At 40.7% G+C, this 19,235-nt stretch overlaps 1 protein-coding gene across 2 annotated transcripts; it reads left to right on the top strand.

Annotated features, from left to right (window-relative positions):
• Positions 1 to 212: 212 nt before the first annotated feature.
• On the top strand, positions 213 to 9,053 carry SPATA2 (spermatogenesis associated 2). 2 transcript variants are annotated; one of them, XM_085314038.1, is made up of 3 exons: positions 213 to 301; positions 2,267 to 2,692; positions 5,350 to 9,053. In XM_085314038.1, exons 2-3 carry the CDS (start codon positions 2,375 to 2,377, stop codon positions 6,601 to 6,603), a joined length of 1,572 nt encoding a protein of 523 aa, XP_085170164.1. In that variant the 5' UTR covers positions 213 to 301; positions 2,267 to 2,374; the 3' UTR covers positions 6,604 to 9,053. The 2 variants fall into 2 exon arrangements, with proteins under 2 accessions (XP_085170164.1, XP_085170163.1); XM_085314037.1 differs by having other exon boundaries at positions 213 to 360.
• The last annotated feature ends 10,182 nt before the right edge of the window (positions 9,054 to 19,235 follow it).

The raw sequence follows: 19,235 nt of genomic DNA, 5'->3' as shown, positions 1-19,235 counted from the left end.
CTGCCCGGCCGGCGGGCACCGGCTCGGGGGCGGCGAGGCCTCGCGGGGAGCGTGCAGCGCGGCGGCGGCGGCGCTCTGCGCGCCCCGGAGCCCGGGGCTTGTGAGCGCTGCGCGGCTCGGCGCCCGTTTGCGCGTCGGGGCTGTAGCGAGCCCTCGGGGCCCCGCGCGGGGGGCGGCCCGCGGAGCCTCGCCGCGTGTTTGCGTTTGCCGTGTGGTATTTCTGAGCTGCGTGAGCGCTGGCATGTGTACACAAGCGGCGAGTCATAATCGGAGCTGGCAGCGGCTTTGAATGTCACAGTTCGTAAGGCCTCGGTGAAGGACTTTCTTTTCCTTCGGGGACTTTCCGACGCGCGTTGTCTTGTACGTGTAACCGAGCTGTTTTGTGAAGTAGCTGTCGGCGGTAGAGATGGAAGAACTGTTCCTTATTCCAGCTCCTCACCAACACAGGATCGTTCCTTATCCTGAGGGTGGTGTTATTCATGTGTCAAATTAAGATCTCTCTCTGAAGCTCTCTTGTAGAGCCTACTTACAGCTGTTCTTGCTAAGTAACAGAAATTTTGTTGGTTTTGCCTGTGGGCTTCATCTTATACAAATTAAGTGTGTGTGTGGGGGAATCTAAGAGAGAGAGAAGTGACCTCTTTGTGGCAAAGAGTGAATTACATTTTCACTTCTGCCCCTTATGTTAAGATGTTAATTTAGAACTCCGTATTTCCTCTGATTCACAGCTCCTCTCTTGACATCAATGCACTTCTGTTTGTGGAAAGACCAAGAGCTGTATGTCTTTGAGCAGAAATTAGACTACTAGTTAACTTTTCCCACACAATGCTGTCATTAAGTACATCATTTCATCAAGCAATATTAGTTGCTAGGCTGTTGATTTTGTTGTTGTTGTTTCTGCTTTGTTTTTTCTTGCCATGTGTGTTGTTATGATTCCTTTCATTCAGTTCATCTTGCACTTAAGAGTGATTTTTAATGTCCCCATAGGCTTCTGTTAAAATAGTCAATAATATTATAGCTGCTGAAATTAATATTGAGTGGGGAGTCTTTCTAAAATACTCTCTCAGACTGACTACTAAAACTATATATATATATATATRTGTGTGTGTGTGTGTATATATATATGTGTGTGTATATATATATAAAAATATTTTGGGGGGTGTCAGAGCTGGGAATTCTGTCAGGAGTATGATTGTGCTTTCATTTAAACAAAAATAGTAATAATAAAAAACCCCTGTGATCTGCATTCTGATCACAATTCCTCAAGTAATCTATATGGAGTCTGTTGACCTGTTAGTTACCTTGGCTTTGGTAGTGTTAGAAAGCTTGTATTCTTACCAGCTTTTCCTGTGTAGGGGACAAGAACTCAGTGAGATGAAAATGCGTAGTGAGTAATACATAAAAACTACCAGCCCTGCAAACAAAAATGTAAATGACACAAAAACAGAAATGCTTTTGCTCTATTCTAGCAAAGCAGTTGAAAATGATAGATGCAGCTTTCTCTTGAAAAGATTACAATCTTACTTGCAACTGCCTGCATTTGGCTGAAACTTTGGCTGTACTGTTCAGGTGCACGTGCACTGTGTGCTTTCCAGGGAATGCCTGCAGCGTGCTCCCAGCACACTGACAGCCTGGGTGTGCCACTGGCTAGAATTAGTGGCAGTCAAAAGCCTAGAACAGACTGAGTTGATCTACTCAGTTCTATGGACCTGTCCTGTACCACTAGCAAGAAGAGAAGTACATGCTTTCTCAATCTGAACAAAAATAAACTTCTTTGTGGGATTTTGTACCTTTGTATCTTTTTGTGGGGCAAACAAAACTTTGACTGGTTATAGTCAGGTTTGTACAATGATGTTGAGTGCATGTTTGAATCAAAAGGGCACAGTAAAAGAGAAGACACCCTAAAAATCCTTCTTTTTCTTTCAGTCTTGTGACATGAGTTACCTTTGCTTTTGTTCGCTTAGCCAAGGAATCCTCAATCTAGACTTGAATCTCTACTAGTTTTCTAGCACCTAACTCTTAGTGCCTTGCCTGATTTAGCTTTCTTGTGCCATTTTAGACAGATAACTGGGAAAAGGAGTAGAGAGTGGCAGTGAAAAGGAGGACAGCAGATTTCTGTAGACTTGTGCTTTTTCAGAACCCTAAAGAGTCTGTTCTGGGAGCCTCTGCGTTGTGAACCATTTTATAGAACCCTGTGAAGCCAAAAGTTGCTATTGACAGCTGGGATTTATGCAACTGATGACTTGTCTTTTTTCAATTTTTATTCCAGAAGAGTTGCCATTACCGAAGATTCTTAATGCCAGATAATCAACATACTGCAGAATAAAGATGAAAGAGTCAAGGTAGCTGCCGAAGTGAGAGACAAGATCTAATTTCAATGGATACAAAATATAAAGACGATTTATTTAGGAAGTATGTACAGTTCCATGAATGCAAACTGAATGCCTCTGACAGCAAGCAGCGTCCTATTAATGATGAATATTTGCGAGTGGCAGCGTCAGCCTTACTTTGCCTTCCCAAAATTGATCCCTTTTATAGATTCCGGTTGATAAAATTTTATGAGATGGCTGAAAACTCCCTGAGATCTCTGAAATCCTCAAGTTTACAGTCTCTCCATAATGCATTCAGCATACTTGAGACAGTTGGAATTAATCTCTTTCTTTACCCCTGGAAAAAGGAGTTCAAAAATATTAAGGTAAGACATTTTATATGTGGCAGTAGCAAAAAAAAAATTTAAAAAAAAAAAAAAAAAAAAAAAAAAAAAAAAAACGTTTCATGCATTTTCTTTAAAGATTTTTTGCTATCTTTTAAGACAGTATACTGTATGTATTTACATTTGCCAATTGTATACAGTTGGTAAACAGAAGCCATAGGAAACGTTAGGTGGAAAATATGTGGATTTTATATTGGTGAGAGGATCCAGACAGTGGAAGTCGGAGTCCTGTCTGCATTCATAAAATAGGGAAAGAACTTATCTAATGGTTTTGTTCAGACTATCCTGTTACTATGCCTTATTTTCTACTTGGAGATGCTTTTATTAGGGTGAATGATTAGGTTGCACGTAAACTCACTCAAAGTTTGTTCTTTATACTGCATCTGCTATTAATTTAGCACAAGTACTGACAATCAATCCATGCTTTCAACTAGATGCATTGCTGAGGTTCCCACAAGTTATATAATGACGATGAGCAAACATCCCTGAAATAATAGCTTCAAGAATATCTTTTACTTGCTTTTGAGTTCTCAACTCCTGAAGCTTTGATTTTAATGTACTTTTAAATTATTTACCTATGCCAGGATCTCAGAGTGAAAAGTAGGAACTTGTATATTGCTTGCTTTGGTTGCTGGAAGTCAGCTCAGCTAGTGTGTTTTCTGCTGTCGATTTTCTATTTTATCTTTTGCCTGTCCTTGTGTGCTTGTTCAAAGCTGCTGCAGCGTTTCAGTAATAAATGCTACAGGTGACTTAAAAGAGCTGTTTTAAAACCTGATGTTGGATTAAAAACATTTCTGGCATAAGCATTAAAGTGCTTTGTGGGTTGCTTGCACCGGTGATGTGTATTTTTTTCTTTTCTTTTTTCCTTTCCTTTCTTAAAAGATGCTGTTTCACAGTTTAGCAGAGAATTTGAACATTAATGGAACAATTGAGAGTTCTCTGTTTCCCTTAAGGGAAAATTTCCATTCCTCAAGACTTCGGCATAGATCTGCTTCACCGTTATGCTTAAGTTCAGCCTTTTGGAATGCTGACTGGTCCATGTAGGCTATCTCTTGATGTGCTGCTAATGTTGACTTTGGTTCTGCACTGTGGATCTAACAGTTGTTTTAAACAAGGATATGACGGCCAAACTATTCCTGCTTGCAATCACAACCAATCTGAACTGTGGTGAGACCACAGCTCAGGTATACCAGATGCTCAGAGAATCAACTTATGCAAATTGATGTATCTGTATCTGTGTGTATGTTTTTTTTTTCCTGTAAATTCTTGACCTAGTTTAAGATTAAAAAAACAGCCATTCAAAACTGCATAGTGGTAGTACACTAAAGAGGTAAAAGTTTTTATTGCACATGGTGCTGAAGGTAGCTAAGTCTGCCTAGATATCCTGAAATGTTATCCCAGCTCCACAGTGRAACTGACATTTTGCTTTTCCAAGTAAGGGATTTAAGCTTTGGTTGTGGTTTAGTATGTGCATCTGAACTTGAAACTTTAGTCTTAGTCGCTTGTGTTACTATTTTAAAAATCTCCTCTGAATTATTCCGAACTGGATGCTTGCTTATACAAAGAACTTGAAGGAAAGTTCTAAGAGGTCCAAAAACTGAAAATAAAATGTTTTGAGGACAGTTCTATGGTCTAAAACATAAATCCAAATGCTCCAGTCAAACAGCACTGATATTTCAAAGGAGTGACCAGCAAGTATACTAACTCCGAATTTCTGACACTGGGAAATTCAGCTTATGGAGTGAATGGATATATAACTTAATAGGCTCCAGTTAAAGTCAATCCAGAACATTTCTATAATTGTGTATAAAATGTAAGGCTAACTTGCATTCTAGAGGATTAGTTCTGTTCTTCTTAGAGAACTTCTTTCTTTCATAATTTAATATTTACAGCAGTTCTTATCTGATGCATGTCAGCAATATTACCTGCAGTACATATGGGCTAGTGAACTCTTGTTAGAGCTCTCGATTTAGTCCACAAGTTAACGCTACGGTTGCAGAATTGTGTTTCCCTAGAATTGCTCCTTGAATCTGAATTTTAAATGGGCCTAAATCTCTTTTAGTAGGAATTGTGATAATAAAAAAACACATATTTTTAATGTAAGCAGTATAAACACTGCAGCCTTCAAAACCTTGAGTCTCAAGTTTCTCAAATCATTTGCTGGCATTTTTACTAATATTCTTCACCTCAGTATATTTAAAGCTGAATTGAAAAGGACTTTGGTAAGTGAATAATGCAATAATTCCAAGTTCTGTTTATCTCCACCTGTCCCCTGTGTGAAATCTCTACTTTTTTTACCTTTTTATGGTAAACTTGTGTGTAAACAAAATCATATCTGGTTCATATAAAAGTTAATGTCAATGTATAGCTTACTGATTTAAAACAACAGAGAGGCCATTATGGTGATCAGAATTTTGATTTGAATGAAAACTCTTCTACTTTGAATTTGCCTCGTGCATAATTTCCATCTGTTGAACAGGAGGGACGCAGAAATGGAATTCATCTTGCCACAGAAGTTGCATGTATTCACTATCATTGTTTCTGTTTGATTATATAGTATCCATCACTGAATTTTCTGAACATCTAGTCCATCACTGAATTGGTAACCTGGTTTTCCTCTATTTTTCCCCCTTCCTCAGACCTACACAGGACCCTTTGTTTATTATGTAAAATCTACTCTAACTGAAGATGATGTAAGGCAGATTCTGAACTACATGGGTTATGTGCAAGAACTGGGAGCAATGTATAAACTCAAAGAGCAGGTTGATGCCATTCAAGTGAAAATGGTTTCATTTGAACTCTTTTTGGCCAAAGTGGAGTGTGAGCAGCTTCTTGAAATCCACTTGCAAGTGAAGGATAAAGGTTATTCAGAGGTTGATGTCATAAATGAACGAAAAAATAGCAGCGAAGATGTTCGAGGTTGCTCAGAAGCCATGAAACGACGTGCAGAGTGTAAAGAAAACTTAAATACTTCCATGGCACGAATGGTACTCCAGAAATCAGCAAGTGAAAGGGCCTCTAAAGATTATTTCAAGCCAAAAGTGAGCAAGCCTTCTAAATCAGTGGACACTTATGATAATTACTGGGAAAATAAGAAACCACCTTTGATGAGCTCATTGAGTCTCAGAAAAGAACCAATTTTAGTTGATGCAGAAGATGACATTAAAGATGAAATTATCCGTCCATCACCCTCTCTTCTGACAATGTCTAGCTCCCCACATGGGTGTTCAGATGAATTTTTGCCAACTTCATCTCATCACAATGGCATGTTAAGAACAAATGTCCCATATAGCTCATATTTTTCTGCTCAAGAAGACTTAGATTTATATACTGATCCTGATTCTAGAAGTATGTTAAATTTTAAAAGACAAGAAGCTATTAAGCCTGATGTATGGGTGTTAAAAAGCGATGCCAACCCTGTTTACCACAAACGCACGCATCTAGCCAAAGAGACAGCTTCCCTCAAGTGCCAAAACTGTGGCGTACCTTGTGGCACTTCTGTTTGCCAAAAGTGTGACAATCTCTTTAACTGCAGGCAAGAATATCCAGCGGTGAAACAGAGCACCTACTCAATCAAACCACTTCCAAATGATGGCTTATCTCCTGCATCTGCTTTAAGAGAGAAATCTCAGTACACATCACAGACTCAGAGTCAAGAGAGAGCTTCGCAATTCAGTTCCAAATCCAAACCTGCAGGCACCTCGCGCTGTGGCTTTTGTAACCGATCTGGAGCTGCAAATACTTGCACGTTTTGTTCAAAAGTCTCATGTGACACTTGCCTCAATGCTTACTATTACGATCCCTGCTGTAGAAAAAGTGAGCTTCACAGGTTCATGCCTAACAATCAGTTAAACTATAAATCATCCCAGCTGTCCCATGTAGTTTATAGGTAGGCCTGAAGAGCGTTTTGGAGAGGAAGGCAAGGGGAGGGGAAAGGGCTACAATAACTAGTGTTCTGACTCCACTGATAAGAACTGACCTCTTGGGAAAATGATGTGCTCAGATATTTGGAAACATGATTCAGTGATCAGGTGCCAGTTTTTGATTTTTGTGGCTTCACAGATGCTGCAGATACATCAGAGTTCATGCTGCTATAATTTAGATAACTTCTAGCTGATCATTACTTTTCAATTTAGATCGGGGAGAAGAGCACATTTTTCTTTAAAACTTGGCAGCTGTTGCATTTTAGAAAAGTGACATCACACCTTTCTATTACATTGTAGTCATCTCCTTGCCCAAATAAAATCATGTAAGATTTTAAAATAAAGACTAAAAAAAAAAAATCTCATTTTCTATGGATTATGAAACTACTGCCGGTTTTTGATAAAGTATGACTTTTAAAATGTGCAAGAAATACGTGAATGGCTTGTTCTGCCAACAAGGACTCGTTTTGAGGTGTGTCTGCATTTCTTGATCGCCAAAATGCAAACACCACAGCATCTCTTCTTTTCATCTTTGTGTTTCTTCCTTCTCCCCTTATCATCCGGTTTTTCTCAAGCTTATATAATCTGGATCTGAACAGTATGTGCTTTATTTTCTAGTGTTGCCAATGTCATCCTACTGGTTTTTACTGTATGGTATTTTAAAAAGGTGAACCTGTTTTCATGTCACTTAAATTATGCGTGGAGTGTTGTCTTTCCAGATGAGTACTGATTTTATTTACTTTCTGTTGCACATGTATTAAATGCTGTTCTTTGTACTGTAAATAGGTAATTTGGAAACAGTTTATTTTTAATAAATATTTAATATGTTGAGTTCTTAAAAGTGGTAAAATCATTGTAACTATGAAGTCTCTCTGGGTTATTTGTTCAGGTGATCTTTTGTTTTTGTGTACTGTATTTCATAGCTTATTATATCACTGTGGCAGACTGATGTTACTGGCTCAGATTTTTTTTTTTTTTTTAATCCAACTTCCCCCCACACACACACACACACTGATAAGGCTACCACTAAATTGGAATCTTGTCTAAGAACTGCAGGATTTTGGTTCTCAGTGCACACTTTTCTTTATGGTTATGGGAATTTTAAGTAGAAATGTTATGCTTGCTTCTAAATTCACTGCAAAGTCTGTAGTGTAGTCCAGCAAGTAAAGCACCAGCCTGCTAAAAATCAGGGCTCATTTGTGACTCCTGTTAAAGTAAATCCATCAGTTATGGATGTGAATTAGGTAATAATACTTATCTGTATTAGTGTAGCACAGAGAAACCCTACCTGAGAACCAGGACTGCCCTGTGCTAATCTTTGTACAGTGTGACCTCCTCCCTTCCCCCCCCCCCAAAGCTGATGGTGGACAGGCTTTAGTTTTCTATTAACAGGAAGCCCACAAGACTCCTGCTAACTTCTTTATTCAGACTAGCTAGTTAGAACAAAATATCAGACAACCTAATCGGATGTGCAGAATTAAATGTGTTTAAAAAAATATATGTAAAGAAATCTAGCTGAAGTGTAAAATTATGTAGTCCACTTTGCACTAAAACTAATATTTTTTTTAAAGCGCTGTTAGAGTCTAGGCTTCTAAACTCGAATCTCCATTGGTCCCTGTGTGACAGAAACATGCATGATTTTTTTTTTCCTTAAATTTTCTGGGTGGGKGGGGGGGAGGGGTAGGTAGAAGGGGGAAACTATATAGGCTAATGTAAAATAGCTAGAATATTTTAGCCATAAATGGGTGTCAGAAGTAGTATGGAAATAGATGAGATGGCTGAGAACAATAAGTTACTGTACAGTTTGCACTAAGAAACAAAGTGAATGGCATATGTTTAGCAATCAGGGAAAACTCTGAATCAAGTGACTGCAACTGAACGTAATGTTCCAGGCAAGTATTACCTTGCTGACCCGGAAGGTTGGGGTAAATGTTGCTTAGGTGAATGATTTTAAGATTTTCAAAATCTTGTATGTTTTTTTATAAATATATAAATATATATATAAATATAACACAAATGTAGATACATTATGTATATAATGAAGAATTTAAAAAAAATTTTACTATTAAAATACAGTCTAAGGGTGGTTTTCATTTCGGTGGTTATTTTGTTTCTGTTCATCTTCTGAAGTGTTATGCCTGTTTGGCTGCTCTACAGTGTATCTTCTAGTTCACTAGTTCAATTTCCATATGGCTACTCACACTACAGTAAATAATTAAAACTGTGATGCCACGTAATTTATATAGTGAACACAGCAGGGACTATATTTGCTTTGAAAAAGAAAAGTCCTGTGTATATATGTCTTGGAATACTGTAGTACAAAACTGTGTTGAATTGAAGTGATACCATGCTCTATTTTTGTGTATCTTACTGTATGAGGTTGCTGTGATTGATACAGTAAAATATATGCTAATTTAAAATGCAGGTGTTTTGCATCTGATTTGTTAAAATTAACTTATGTTTTGAAGGAATTCAAAAATAAAGAGGCCTTTAAGAAAAGGCTTAACCCTTTTCTTAAAGTTGAGTGCATGTAGCTGTCTGTTTCACAACTGTTTTGCATGCGTAAATGAATTGGTGCGCAGAGGTAATCTTGGGGGAGAAATGGGCAACTGTGTTTGTATCATGAACCTCAACTTTATGAAACTGGCTGTATTGCCTGAAGAATGCAGAGCTTCTTAAAAAAGGTTTTGTTCTTTCTTTTTTTTTTCTTTTTTTTTTCCTTTTCCCAAGTCTTAGCAGCATGACTCAGTTTGTTCCATAAGAGCATGTAAGCCAACATGTCAGCAGTCTGTGCAGCAGGGCAGAGACAGGCTTCGTGTGTAATGTGACGCTAACCTAAATTGATTTCCAGCCTTGAGTCTTCATGTCATAAGCAGCTTTTCTAACTAGCTTCCGGATGTAAGCTGTATCTTGCAGAAGTTATATAATATTACTGATGTGTTTTTTTGGCACTTGAGTTAAGCTTTTTGGCTCCTTTTTTATCCTACTAGGTTTGGAGCAGGATAATTTGCCAAGTTCCAAACTAGTGGTGTGTTTTGTGTGAATGTGTGTGTGTGTGTGCGTGCTGTTTTAGAGCATGTTAGCAGAAACTGTCAGGTGAATGTTATGCCCCTAATATTCCATTTCCACAGTTCCTCTAATTTTCCAGTCTGTTGAGGTTATTGAAAGTACTGGGGATGTCTGTAAAGATCAGACTCAAGAAATAAACTGTAAAATATTCTTGCAGGGAATCTGTGCTTCTTGTGCTAGTATATATCTTGTGCATATAAAATACAGACTTACTGTCTGACGTTTCCGATTAAAGTTCTATTTGCATGTCTGCTTTGTCTTTTGCTTTGAACGTAAATCTAAAAACCTATACACTGTCAAGTAGTTTAGGCTTGACAGTTTGCAACGATACTTCTTAAGCTTATTTTTCATGGAGGATGACTGGATTTATAAGCATTTAGTACAAGTACATGTTGCTAATTATGCTGCAGTATCTTTTTAGGGGAAGAGATTCACCTTTCCAGTGTTTGTTTAGACAGAAGAGCTAATCTGAGTGCTGTGATGATTGCAATGTTACCAGAGTGACTGAGACACAAAAGCGGGAGGTGACTACAAATTAAGGTAACATGATGATGGGCCTATTTTGGCTCTAATTCAGTAACTTCTGTGAAGTCAGTGGGAGTTAATTAGGCTTTCTAGCATGGCCATTACTATCGTATCTAAGCAGCAAGTGAGTTGGGCTACAAATGTTCCTGGCTGTTGTTTGTGAAAGATGTTCCGTGCTTCCTTCTGGAAATGATGGGATGTGGTCATGCTTCTGAGCTCTTGCATGGAATTAAGTAAGATTGAACATTGCAGTTACTTTGTATGTATATTTTTTTCTACAGTTGATTGCATCCTGCTAGAAAATATTTTATACAACTTATCTTGCCAACTTGAAAATGTAGGAGAAGGAAGCAGTAATTAAAGTAGCTTTCTGGTTTTGTACTCCTACATTCTGGCTGTGAATAACCAACTCTGAGGGCAACCTTTTGCATTGCCACTGTATAAAAATGAACAAATTAGTGCATCAGATCTTACATAGTGCCTTGAGGAAGGCAAAAGGTCAAAAATGTATGATACAGCAGCAGCTCTTTTAACTCTAAAATCCTGTGGACATGCTGCATAATTGAAGTTCCTCCATCGGAGGAGAGGTGTAGGAGAGCTGGGGAGCAGCTGCTTTGTTCGACAGACTTGCTGTACAGATTTCAATGTGCTAATGTGTGGAAAGCAAGGCTGTTCCTTACAGCAGTGAAAGCTCTCTGCATCGAAAATGGTTTGGCATATTTTATACTGTGTAACGGGCCCTTGATTCAGATGGGAATCTGGAGCACTACACCAACACAGACTGTGTGCAGCAGTAGAGATAGGACAGTGCGCTGCTGGGCAGCTACCTACAGCCAGACGCTGTGCCAAAGCCCTTGTAATCCCAGGCTGTCCACCTTGAGTCATGGGAGTGATTGGCCTGTAACAAAGAATTCAGGGCACACAGCAATGCTCAAAGTGAAATAATTCCTATATATATTATTTTTTCTTTATTTTTTCACCTCCAACATTACCATGCTGCTTTCACAGTGTGAGACAGGCCGTGGGAACTCTGGCATTGCTGTGAATTGTTGCTTTATTGGGAATAGCTGCCTTCCTGCCCTGACCTCTCTGCGAAAGGAACGGCACTCAGCTCCTGGGGAGCCCTTGCAGGTAGGGCAGAGACTTACTTGGAGAAGAGTGGGGTGCTGCCAGTTGGTTTCTGCCCTTTTATAAGACAGTTGCTCCAAGCTTTCTCAAATGCAGGAGAAATGCTTCCCCCAGGGCTGGTGTGTAGGCCATGCTGCTGCAGCTTGCCCGGAGAGCTGGGTTTGCAGTTCCTCTGTCCTGAGGAACAGCAGTGTTAGAGGCAATGACTGCTGCTGGTCCACCACTACGACTGGCTGCCCCAGTCCTGAGCCTCTCGCTGCGGCAGCAGGGGCGAAGAGGCTATGGTGTTCTTGCTGACACTAAGCAGCTTCCTGCGTTGCCTGTGCCTGAAGTCAGGCACAGACTGCCACTGAGTTTGGAAAAGCTTTGAGCAGAAAAGAGGTGGGCAGGTGGAAATATTCCAGTTAAAAATGAAACAACCTGCTCTGTTTTTTTTTTTGTTTTTTTTTTCCCCTCCTGTTAACATCAAGAAGAAATTTCTCTTCCAGCATTCAGAAACTGGGAGGTACTGAAGTCATTTTGTAGGTAACTTCAGACAAGGTCAGAGGTTGTTTTGATTGCTAATATTGCTTGTTGGTGAGATCCTTTCCTAGAGCTCCAGCTCCTGACTATTAAGTGGTGGTGGTCATGACACTTTTGTTCAGGTAAGGCTCTATCACTGCAGTTCCTGCTTTGAGATGATGTGAAATACTTTCTGACCTGGGTAATACTATTTGTTTATCCTCCCTTGTTCTGGCCTTKTAGTTAATTCTGCACTCACTCATCGACAACAGTGTCAAAGCTCCCGTTAATGCAGGATCAGACCTGCAGTCAGTGCATGGCTGACAACTTGAGTGTGGCAGCTGCTTCTGCTCTTGTGGGTGTGGGGCTGTCATGCTTCCTGCTTTAGAAATCGTTCTCATGATAGTCATACTGTTCTGAGATTTTTTTTTTCATCCTCAACCTACTTTAAAAAAAGAAAAAGAAAAACCAACCCACAACTCCTCAGCAACTCCTTAGTGAAAGAAAAATACAGCTTCTCCTGGAGTAAGAAAGATCTGTTTGTAACATTGTCTGTATGTAATTTACTGCCTTACCTGAAATTTTCACAAACCAGCAATTTGTTTCTAAAGCAGAGCCAGCGCTGCTGAACTGCCTTCGCTGAAGCAGAGGTCTCTGCATGTCTTTCACTTGCTGCGCATGTATGAAGTCTGCTTTGCTGTTTACTTTCCAGTTAGGCATGACTGAGCTTCTGTAGTGACCTAGTTACGGATCTTCGCCGGTGGCATGTGTAAACCCCAAACCCTAATAAATTAACTGTTAATCAAAACAGATGCTACCAACCAGCAGGTCTAGGAAGAAGCAGGCTTTTTACGTATCTTAGTGCAATTATACTAACTAGTATATTGGTGTTGAAGCTTCACACAAGGCGGCTCTGTGCGGAGTTGAGGCCTCCTGTGCTCCTGTGTGGCCTGCGCTGTGGTTCCCCAGCACCACCGGGAGCGATGGGGCATGCGTGTGGTCCCGGCGCTGGGCCATAGCAGCTTGCAGAAACCTACTGATAATGAGAATCTGTGTGGTCTCTTGAAGGCTACAGAGGAAACCTATTAGATGCCCATGTTAGCACAGGGCATCTCCTGAAAACCTATCTGGATACCTGGATAATGGTGGGAAACACCAGTGCCAGGCTGAGTCCTGGCGTAAGGATTCCCTCTGCTTTTTTAGATGGAGCGTGGGAAATCTAAATACAACCCCTGGAAACAGCAGTGTAGCAGCTATTCCTCAGCAGTGTGAGACACTGGAAGCCAGCAGACTCCTGGCGGCACTTGGCCCGCGTGGTGGGGATGAAGGCTGAGGCGGCTGACTCTGACGTGATTGTGTTTTTGTTGGGCTGTTTTTTTGTTTTTGTGTTTTGGAGGTACTCTCAGTTACAACCAGGCGTTCAGTGCAGGCTGTTGTTATCACTCACATGGGAAGGAGGGTGTTGTGACCCCAGAGGGAACCTGCAGAGAGCTGCTGCCTGTGCCCAGCAGCAGCGATACTTGGGGCTGCCCAAGCAGGAGGGTGGCTGTACGGATTTAGTCGCTGCAGCTAGCGTGAGTTGACTCAGTGACAGAAGCAGAAGGGGACAAGGATGCCATCTGCCACATCACCTGTTCAAGACCTGTTTTCCGAGGCTGCATTGCTGGAATAAGTTGTAACCCTTTCTGTCCCGAAGAGTTGGTTTGGCACTGCTGTAAAACACCTCTCCAAGTGCTCGGTCCCCCACAACGTGCCAGTGGGAAGCAGCTCCTTTGCCAGTCCTGGGAGTAGCGCTAAGGTGAGAAGACGGTTTGCATCTCCATTTTTGCTTCATTTCTGGATCAAAAAGGCGAAGCTGTTCCCACATCTTTCTCACACAGTATTAGATGAGAAGATGTATTCCTGTAGCTGTAAGAAGCCTGTTTAATAAGCTGGCTTTGGGCCATCTCAGCAGAAATCAGTGGGCTGTACGCATATGTTCTACCTTTGCTTTTTTAGGGGAGAGCAGGGAGAGGGGCTTTATTCCCCACACTGTGCCTCTCTCTGTGGAGTAAGAAAAAGCCCCTTTAGGGGCAGCTAATGTTGCATTCTTCACTATAATTAAATTAACTTGTTCTCCAGACCTTAACGCCAGAAGTTTTTCTGAGAGGCATTCCTAATGCCAGGAAGGGAAAAGGAGCATGTATGCACATTTTCTACTCTGCTTTGCTGCAAAGTCCTGTGAAATAGCTATAGATGGCACTCTGGTATCAGTTACTGCTTGTGCCTGGCGTTGATCATGCTGGGAGCACTGTGAGAGTCTGGCTTCAGAGAGTAAAATCAATTTGGCCAGCTCCTGAAAGTACATTTATGTTTAGCTACTGCAGTGAACACTATGTGATCCAGGCTATAGTTAAGGATAGGAAGGGCAGAAATGAAGTTGAAGGAATAAGATACAGCTTCGTGACGAATGCAGAAAAGTAGAAGTTTCATATTGTAGGAATACTGTTTTCTGTTTCGGAGATCTTACAGACAATGCTTCACATTAGAAGATCTGGCATTTTGAGTTCTGTGGTTTTAGGGAAACTGCTTGCATCTCCCTTAAGGGAACATTTTAATTAATGTCTACCAAGGCTCTCCAAGCTCTCAGCCTGCAGCTTCAGGCCTCAGCTGCCATCCAGTGCCAAAGGCAGAGGCTGCAGTGCCCACCTGCACTGCTTAGGGGTTTGGCCATCCTGGTGCTGTCCCTGAGCAGAACTGGAGGAAATATTAGTCAAGCAGAGGATGCCTTTAGGCTCTGTCTCCAACTCCTAGGTCTCCACAGGGGATTTTCAGCCTAAGAGCACAAAATACACTCATGTAAATCAGAAATAGAAAAAAAAAAGATTTAGAATGGACAAGTACTTGAGGGTGGAAGATTTGCTCTGCATGTGGCTGTTCTCTTATTGGGGAGAGTCCTGTGTGTTAGGAGTTTGTTCAAACTTTCCATGCACAGTTGGTCACAGGGTTCCCTTTCTTTCCCCCTTTTCTTATACCCACACTTCAATATTCAGGTATAGAAATGTTGAATCATTTGAAATCTGCAGTCTACTCTACAGAGATCGCTGTTAAGTTCTGCAAAAAATCTCCTGTGTTTAGGTTTTCAAAGTCATCTCTCACTTGGACTCTCAGACTTTGATTCCTGAAACAGGTGACGGTTAGTGATTCACTTTCCATTGCTACTCATATTCACCTTGGTGACTTTGTGCTGAGGGAGATTGATTTTACTTATCTCATAGCTGGCTTTAGAATCACTCGAAACATCTGAAATCCTTGCATGAAAGATATATCGATGGTGTGAATTTCCATGCCCTAGGAAAAAGAGATTAGAGATCATAGGACATGAGAAGCTGCAGAAATGCACACTCTATAGGAACCCTAACTGCTAGGAATGTCCCAAACCAAATATTCCTCATGTAAGTATGAGTGTAGGGTATAATTACTGTGTTTTGTTTCTTATGCGTTCCTAAGTTTGTAGTCTCGGAGAAGGTGTAGGCATCTTTTGTTACCTTTCAGTGCTTGATTTAAAATTCCTCTTTGTTTTCCTTGTATTTATTCCTTTTCAATGGGCTCAAAACATCTTGGCAAGATGACTTGTGCTGAACTCAAGTAGGACAAGGCTGCTCACATGTCTGGGGAGTGAATATTGGTTTGAAGCTGATTTGATTCTGTTTTTCTGCCTGCAGCTCTCCAAAGAAGAACTTTATTTCCTCAGTCAAATCATTTCCATATGACTAGATAATAGCTAGAGGCAGTGATTTTTCTGTCAGTACTTGGCATTGGATTTTCTGTTCACAAATCATATGGCCATCTGAAAAGTAGTCTTAAAGAACAAGTACCGTATTTGTTCAGAGTGACAGGGTGAAGTGAAGTGATGGGGTATTTTTATTTCCACAGCACTTAAAATTTGTCTTTTTTTTTTCCCAACAAAGCTTAAAGTCAAAGGAAGGTTCATTCATTGTCAGCAGCCACCTTCCCTGTCAAATTGAAAGTCATGTCCCAGTTCCTTCTCTTACACGCCATGGAACGTGGTGCTTCCAAAAAGCACCAGCTTAGCTGCTGGGGGTGTCCAGACTTCATCCGCATCCCCAGCGGGCTGTAGCTGAAATGTTTCCTCAGATGCACTGATGTCATGAAATCTGGCAGCTCTGCCCCAGAAGCAAGTTCAGGGAGGGGAGCTCTGTTTTCAACTCTGTTTTGTCTGCAGGCCTCCCATCACCAGCAAACAAAGCATTTTTTGGGGAAAAAAAAATGATTTTGTGAATAGGGAAAATTGTCTGTTAGAAACCTGATTGAGATACCAGACTTGTTAAGCACCAGTCACCAAGCTAGTATCTTTTAATCGTCTCTGACATGGTCTTGTGTTGAAAAAAAAAAAAAAAAAAAAAAAAAAAAAGTGGAGCACCATTGATTACAACGTGGTTAGCCTGATTCATACAACAGGGAGAGAAACTGAGGGTACAGAATTAATACTAGATAAAACCAGGAGTATGAAAGGCTCATTAAAAACTATCATGCCACACAGTAAAAGAAACATGGGAGTGAAATAATACCTATGCCAAAAAGCAGTGTGAGTAGGAAGATAAGGGGAGAAAGTTATTGACCTGACAGTCCTTCACAGAGAAGGAGGAAAAATTGGTTTAAAAAATGAACTAGATAACAAAGTGGCGTCTAATGATTCTACAAGGAAAAGTGAGTCTGCCTTGAAATGTTATAGCTTTATTTTCTAACTCAGAGAAGCAAGGTAATAGCAATGGGAATTTGTAAGATTTCAAAGGGAATATTAATTAGAAACAATTTGAAAGTCCAGGCAAAGATTTATTTAAACTGATGTATTTCTAAAGGAAATTGGTCATGTATTTTCATAAAATAAAAGAACTTGGTAAGATACCAAATCTGCCTGTGTTCAGAGTAGACTTTGAACATAAAAAAAGAAAAAAAAAATCAAAGATCTTTACTCTAGTGTGTGAAATGGCCAGTCTGTAGTGTGAGCTGCTGTGGGGCTGATTGGTTACGTCCGGGCCGGACTGCTCGGCTTGTTGCAGCCCTTCCCGACAGTGCTGCAGTCTGGACTAGAAAACCCCCAGAGCTTTCGCCAGGAGAGGTTGATGTGAGTTCTTCTGTCTTCAGCAACAAGATACTAATTCTTTTATGGCTTGTTAAGATACGAACTATCACAAGCTGTCCACCAAGGAGAATAGTGCCCTGTGTTGTTTTTGTAACGCTAGGAGCTAACTTTCAGTCTTTGCGGCACATGCAGGTAGGGCTGTGGGAAGAGCACAGGTAAGTTGCTTTCAGGGAAGAGAGGGATGATTTTTGGAGGACTCTGTGTGATTTGTGGTTGGGGAAGAGGGAGGCTGAACACTAACCACGTTCCTGGTTACGTTTTTGTCTCCTGCTTTGATTTCACGTTACAATGCTTTGTCAGCTGCTGTATTGTTCTGTTGATGTCACCTGGAGCTGGTTTTGATTTACACCGGTTGAGAATCTCGTCCACAGCTCCTAAGGGTGAAACCTAATTCACTACTATAGACATATTTCTCGCCAGATCATTTCACACTTACGGAAAGTTTTATAATATCACAGCACACCCATCTCCATGCACTTCCATTTGGGATATATTGGGTATGTGCATGATTTGTTATGCCTATGTGGCATAAAATATACAGCGTCCTTGTGTGACTAAGAATTGTGCTCACCAGGTGACCTCTGGAAGAGCCAGAAGTACTAAGAGCTAAAAGTACTAAGAAAATCAAATTTGATGAGAAAAACAAATTGGAGTTGTTAATAAAGCAGGGAGCCTTGCAGAATAGCTTAGTGAAATGACAGACCTAAGAGCACTTTAAAATACTAAGTTTTTCCTCTCCTGGACCAAAACAAAGTTCTCTGCACCAATGCACCGTGGTGCCAATAGGATTCTGCTGCTGTGCGTGTGTGTGCGGAAGGCCATGAGGCATGCAGTGATCTATACGGATACTGGCTGCACTAATTCCACTTGCAATGCAAATGTGAGGCATTGTGAATGTGAATGTGTCTGCTCATTTGCAGAGATTTTGCAGAAAATGAGGCTTGTAGGCCTAGTGCCTTCAATAAATCATAGGAGGATAAAAGTGGGACAGTCTTTTCACAGTTCAATTGGGAAAAGCAGGCAAGTATGGGACATAGAGGAGATGCCACAGTCAAAGGACATAAGGAATCGCTCAGCTAGTAAATGCTGTTTGATCCCGGCAGGTCTGTTCCCTTTAAGATAACTTCATGAAACACATAGACCCTTGACACCAGCTGCACTACTCAGCCCTTGTTGTTGCTATGAAATAGCTATGAGGTGGAAGAGTTTTCTCGGTAGTAATGTTAAAGGAGATCATTGTGTGTCCCTCACTGTGACCTGCATAACTGCAGTCCTGGCAGTCTGCATCAGTCCCAGACAGGACATCTCTCCACTCTGTGCAGTAGCTTGTCTGAGGCTGTAGAGCTGAACTGGGCTGGTTTAGAAAAATGAAGAGATAAACTCTGACCAGCTGAACTTAAAGAAGTAGGCAGCATTCAAAGCACAGCGGACAAGTGGGATGTGAGAAGCCAGAACATGCAGGCACCAGAAATTTTGAGTGGCATTGAAGAGCCAAATACAAGAGCAGAAACATATATTGTAATATATTATTTTAATTACAGTCACAAGCACAAAATAAGGAGGGAGGAACACATCTCAAGTACAACATATGTGTTGTCTCATGCCTCTAAGTATACAAGCATAAGATTAATGTCTATTTAACATAAAGCTAAAAGTTTAGTGTACAGATGGTAGGTAGTTGGGTAACAGCATGTGCAGCTTTAGCATAGCTCTATCTTAAATGAATGTCATCACCTAGCATTGTTTTTCACACAATGTTACACTTCAAATCCACCCCATCCCACTTTTGGAGATGCTGAGTTGCCCTGGCAGCAGGCATACTCAGGATAATGTAGGCCAGTGAATCTGACTTTAGCAAATCTAGTTAAGAGATGAGATCACAAAACGATAGGAGCAATATGAGTTGATAAGATTTAGCCATGCTGGCTGATTTTTATCGGATAAATGTAGTAGGGTTTTTCCCCGTTTTTGTAAGGTGATGATGCAGTGAGCAGAGACGCACACAGGAAGTGGTGGACACAGATGTCTGTGAGACGTTTGACACAGTGAGACACAACAAACTGATGTGTAAGACAAGTAAGTACAAAATGTGCCTGAGAGATACCAAGGGAAAAAATGTGACTGGCATGCTGAAAAACTCATCGCACGAAGATTTCAGAGCCCTGCACAGGTAGGTAATTAGCGGAATCTCATACCACACAGTGTTCAAAATAAATACTATTAATGCTTTTCA

Source organism: Rhea americana, unplaced genomic scaffold (assembly GCF_003343005.1).
Source record: "Rhea americana isolate MKP2758 unplaced genomic scaffold, rheAme1 scaffold_4, whole genome shotgun sequence".
In the NCBI taxonomy this organism is placed as follows: Eukaryota; Metazoa; Chordata; class Aves; order Rheiformes; family Rheidae; genus Rhea; species Rhea americana.
The sequence above is the reverse complement of the archived record's forward strand: the minus strand, read 5'-3'. Positions and strand labels throughout refer to the sequence as shown.

Excerpts from the sequence above, each read along its gene's own strand:
- SPATA2 (XM_085314038.1), top strand. The coding sequence starts at position 2,375 with ATGGATACAAAATATAAAGACGATTTATTTAGGAAGTATGTACAGTTC. Across the intron at positions 2,693-5,349 it reads AGGAGTTCAAAAATATTAAG|ACCTACACAGGACCCTTTGT; the intron begins GTAAGACATTTT and ends CCCCTTCCTCAG.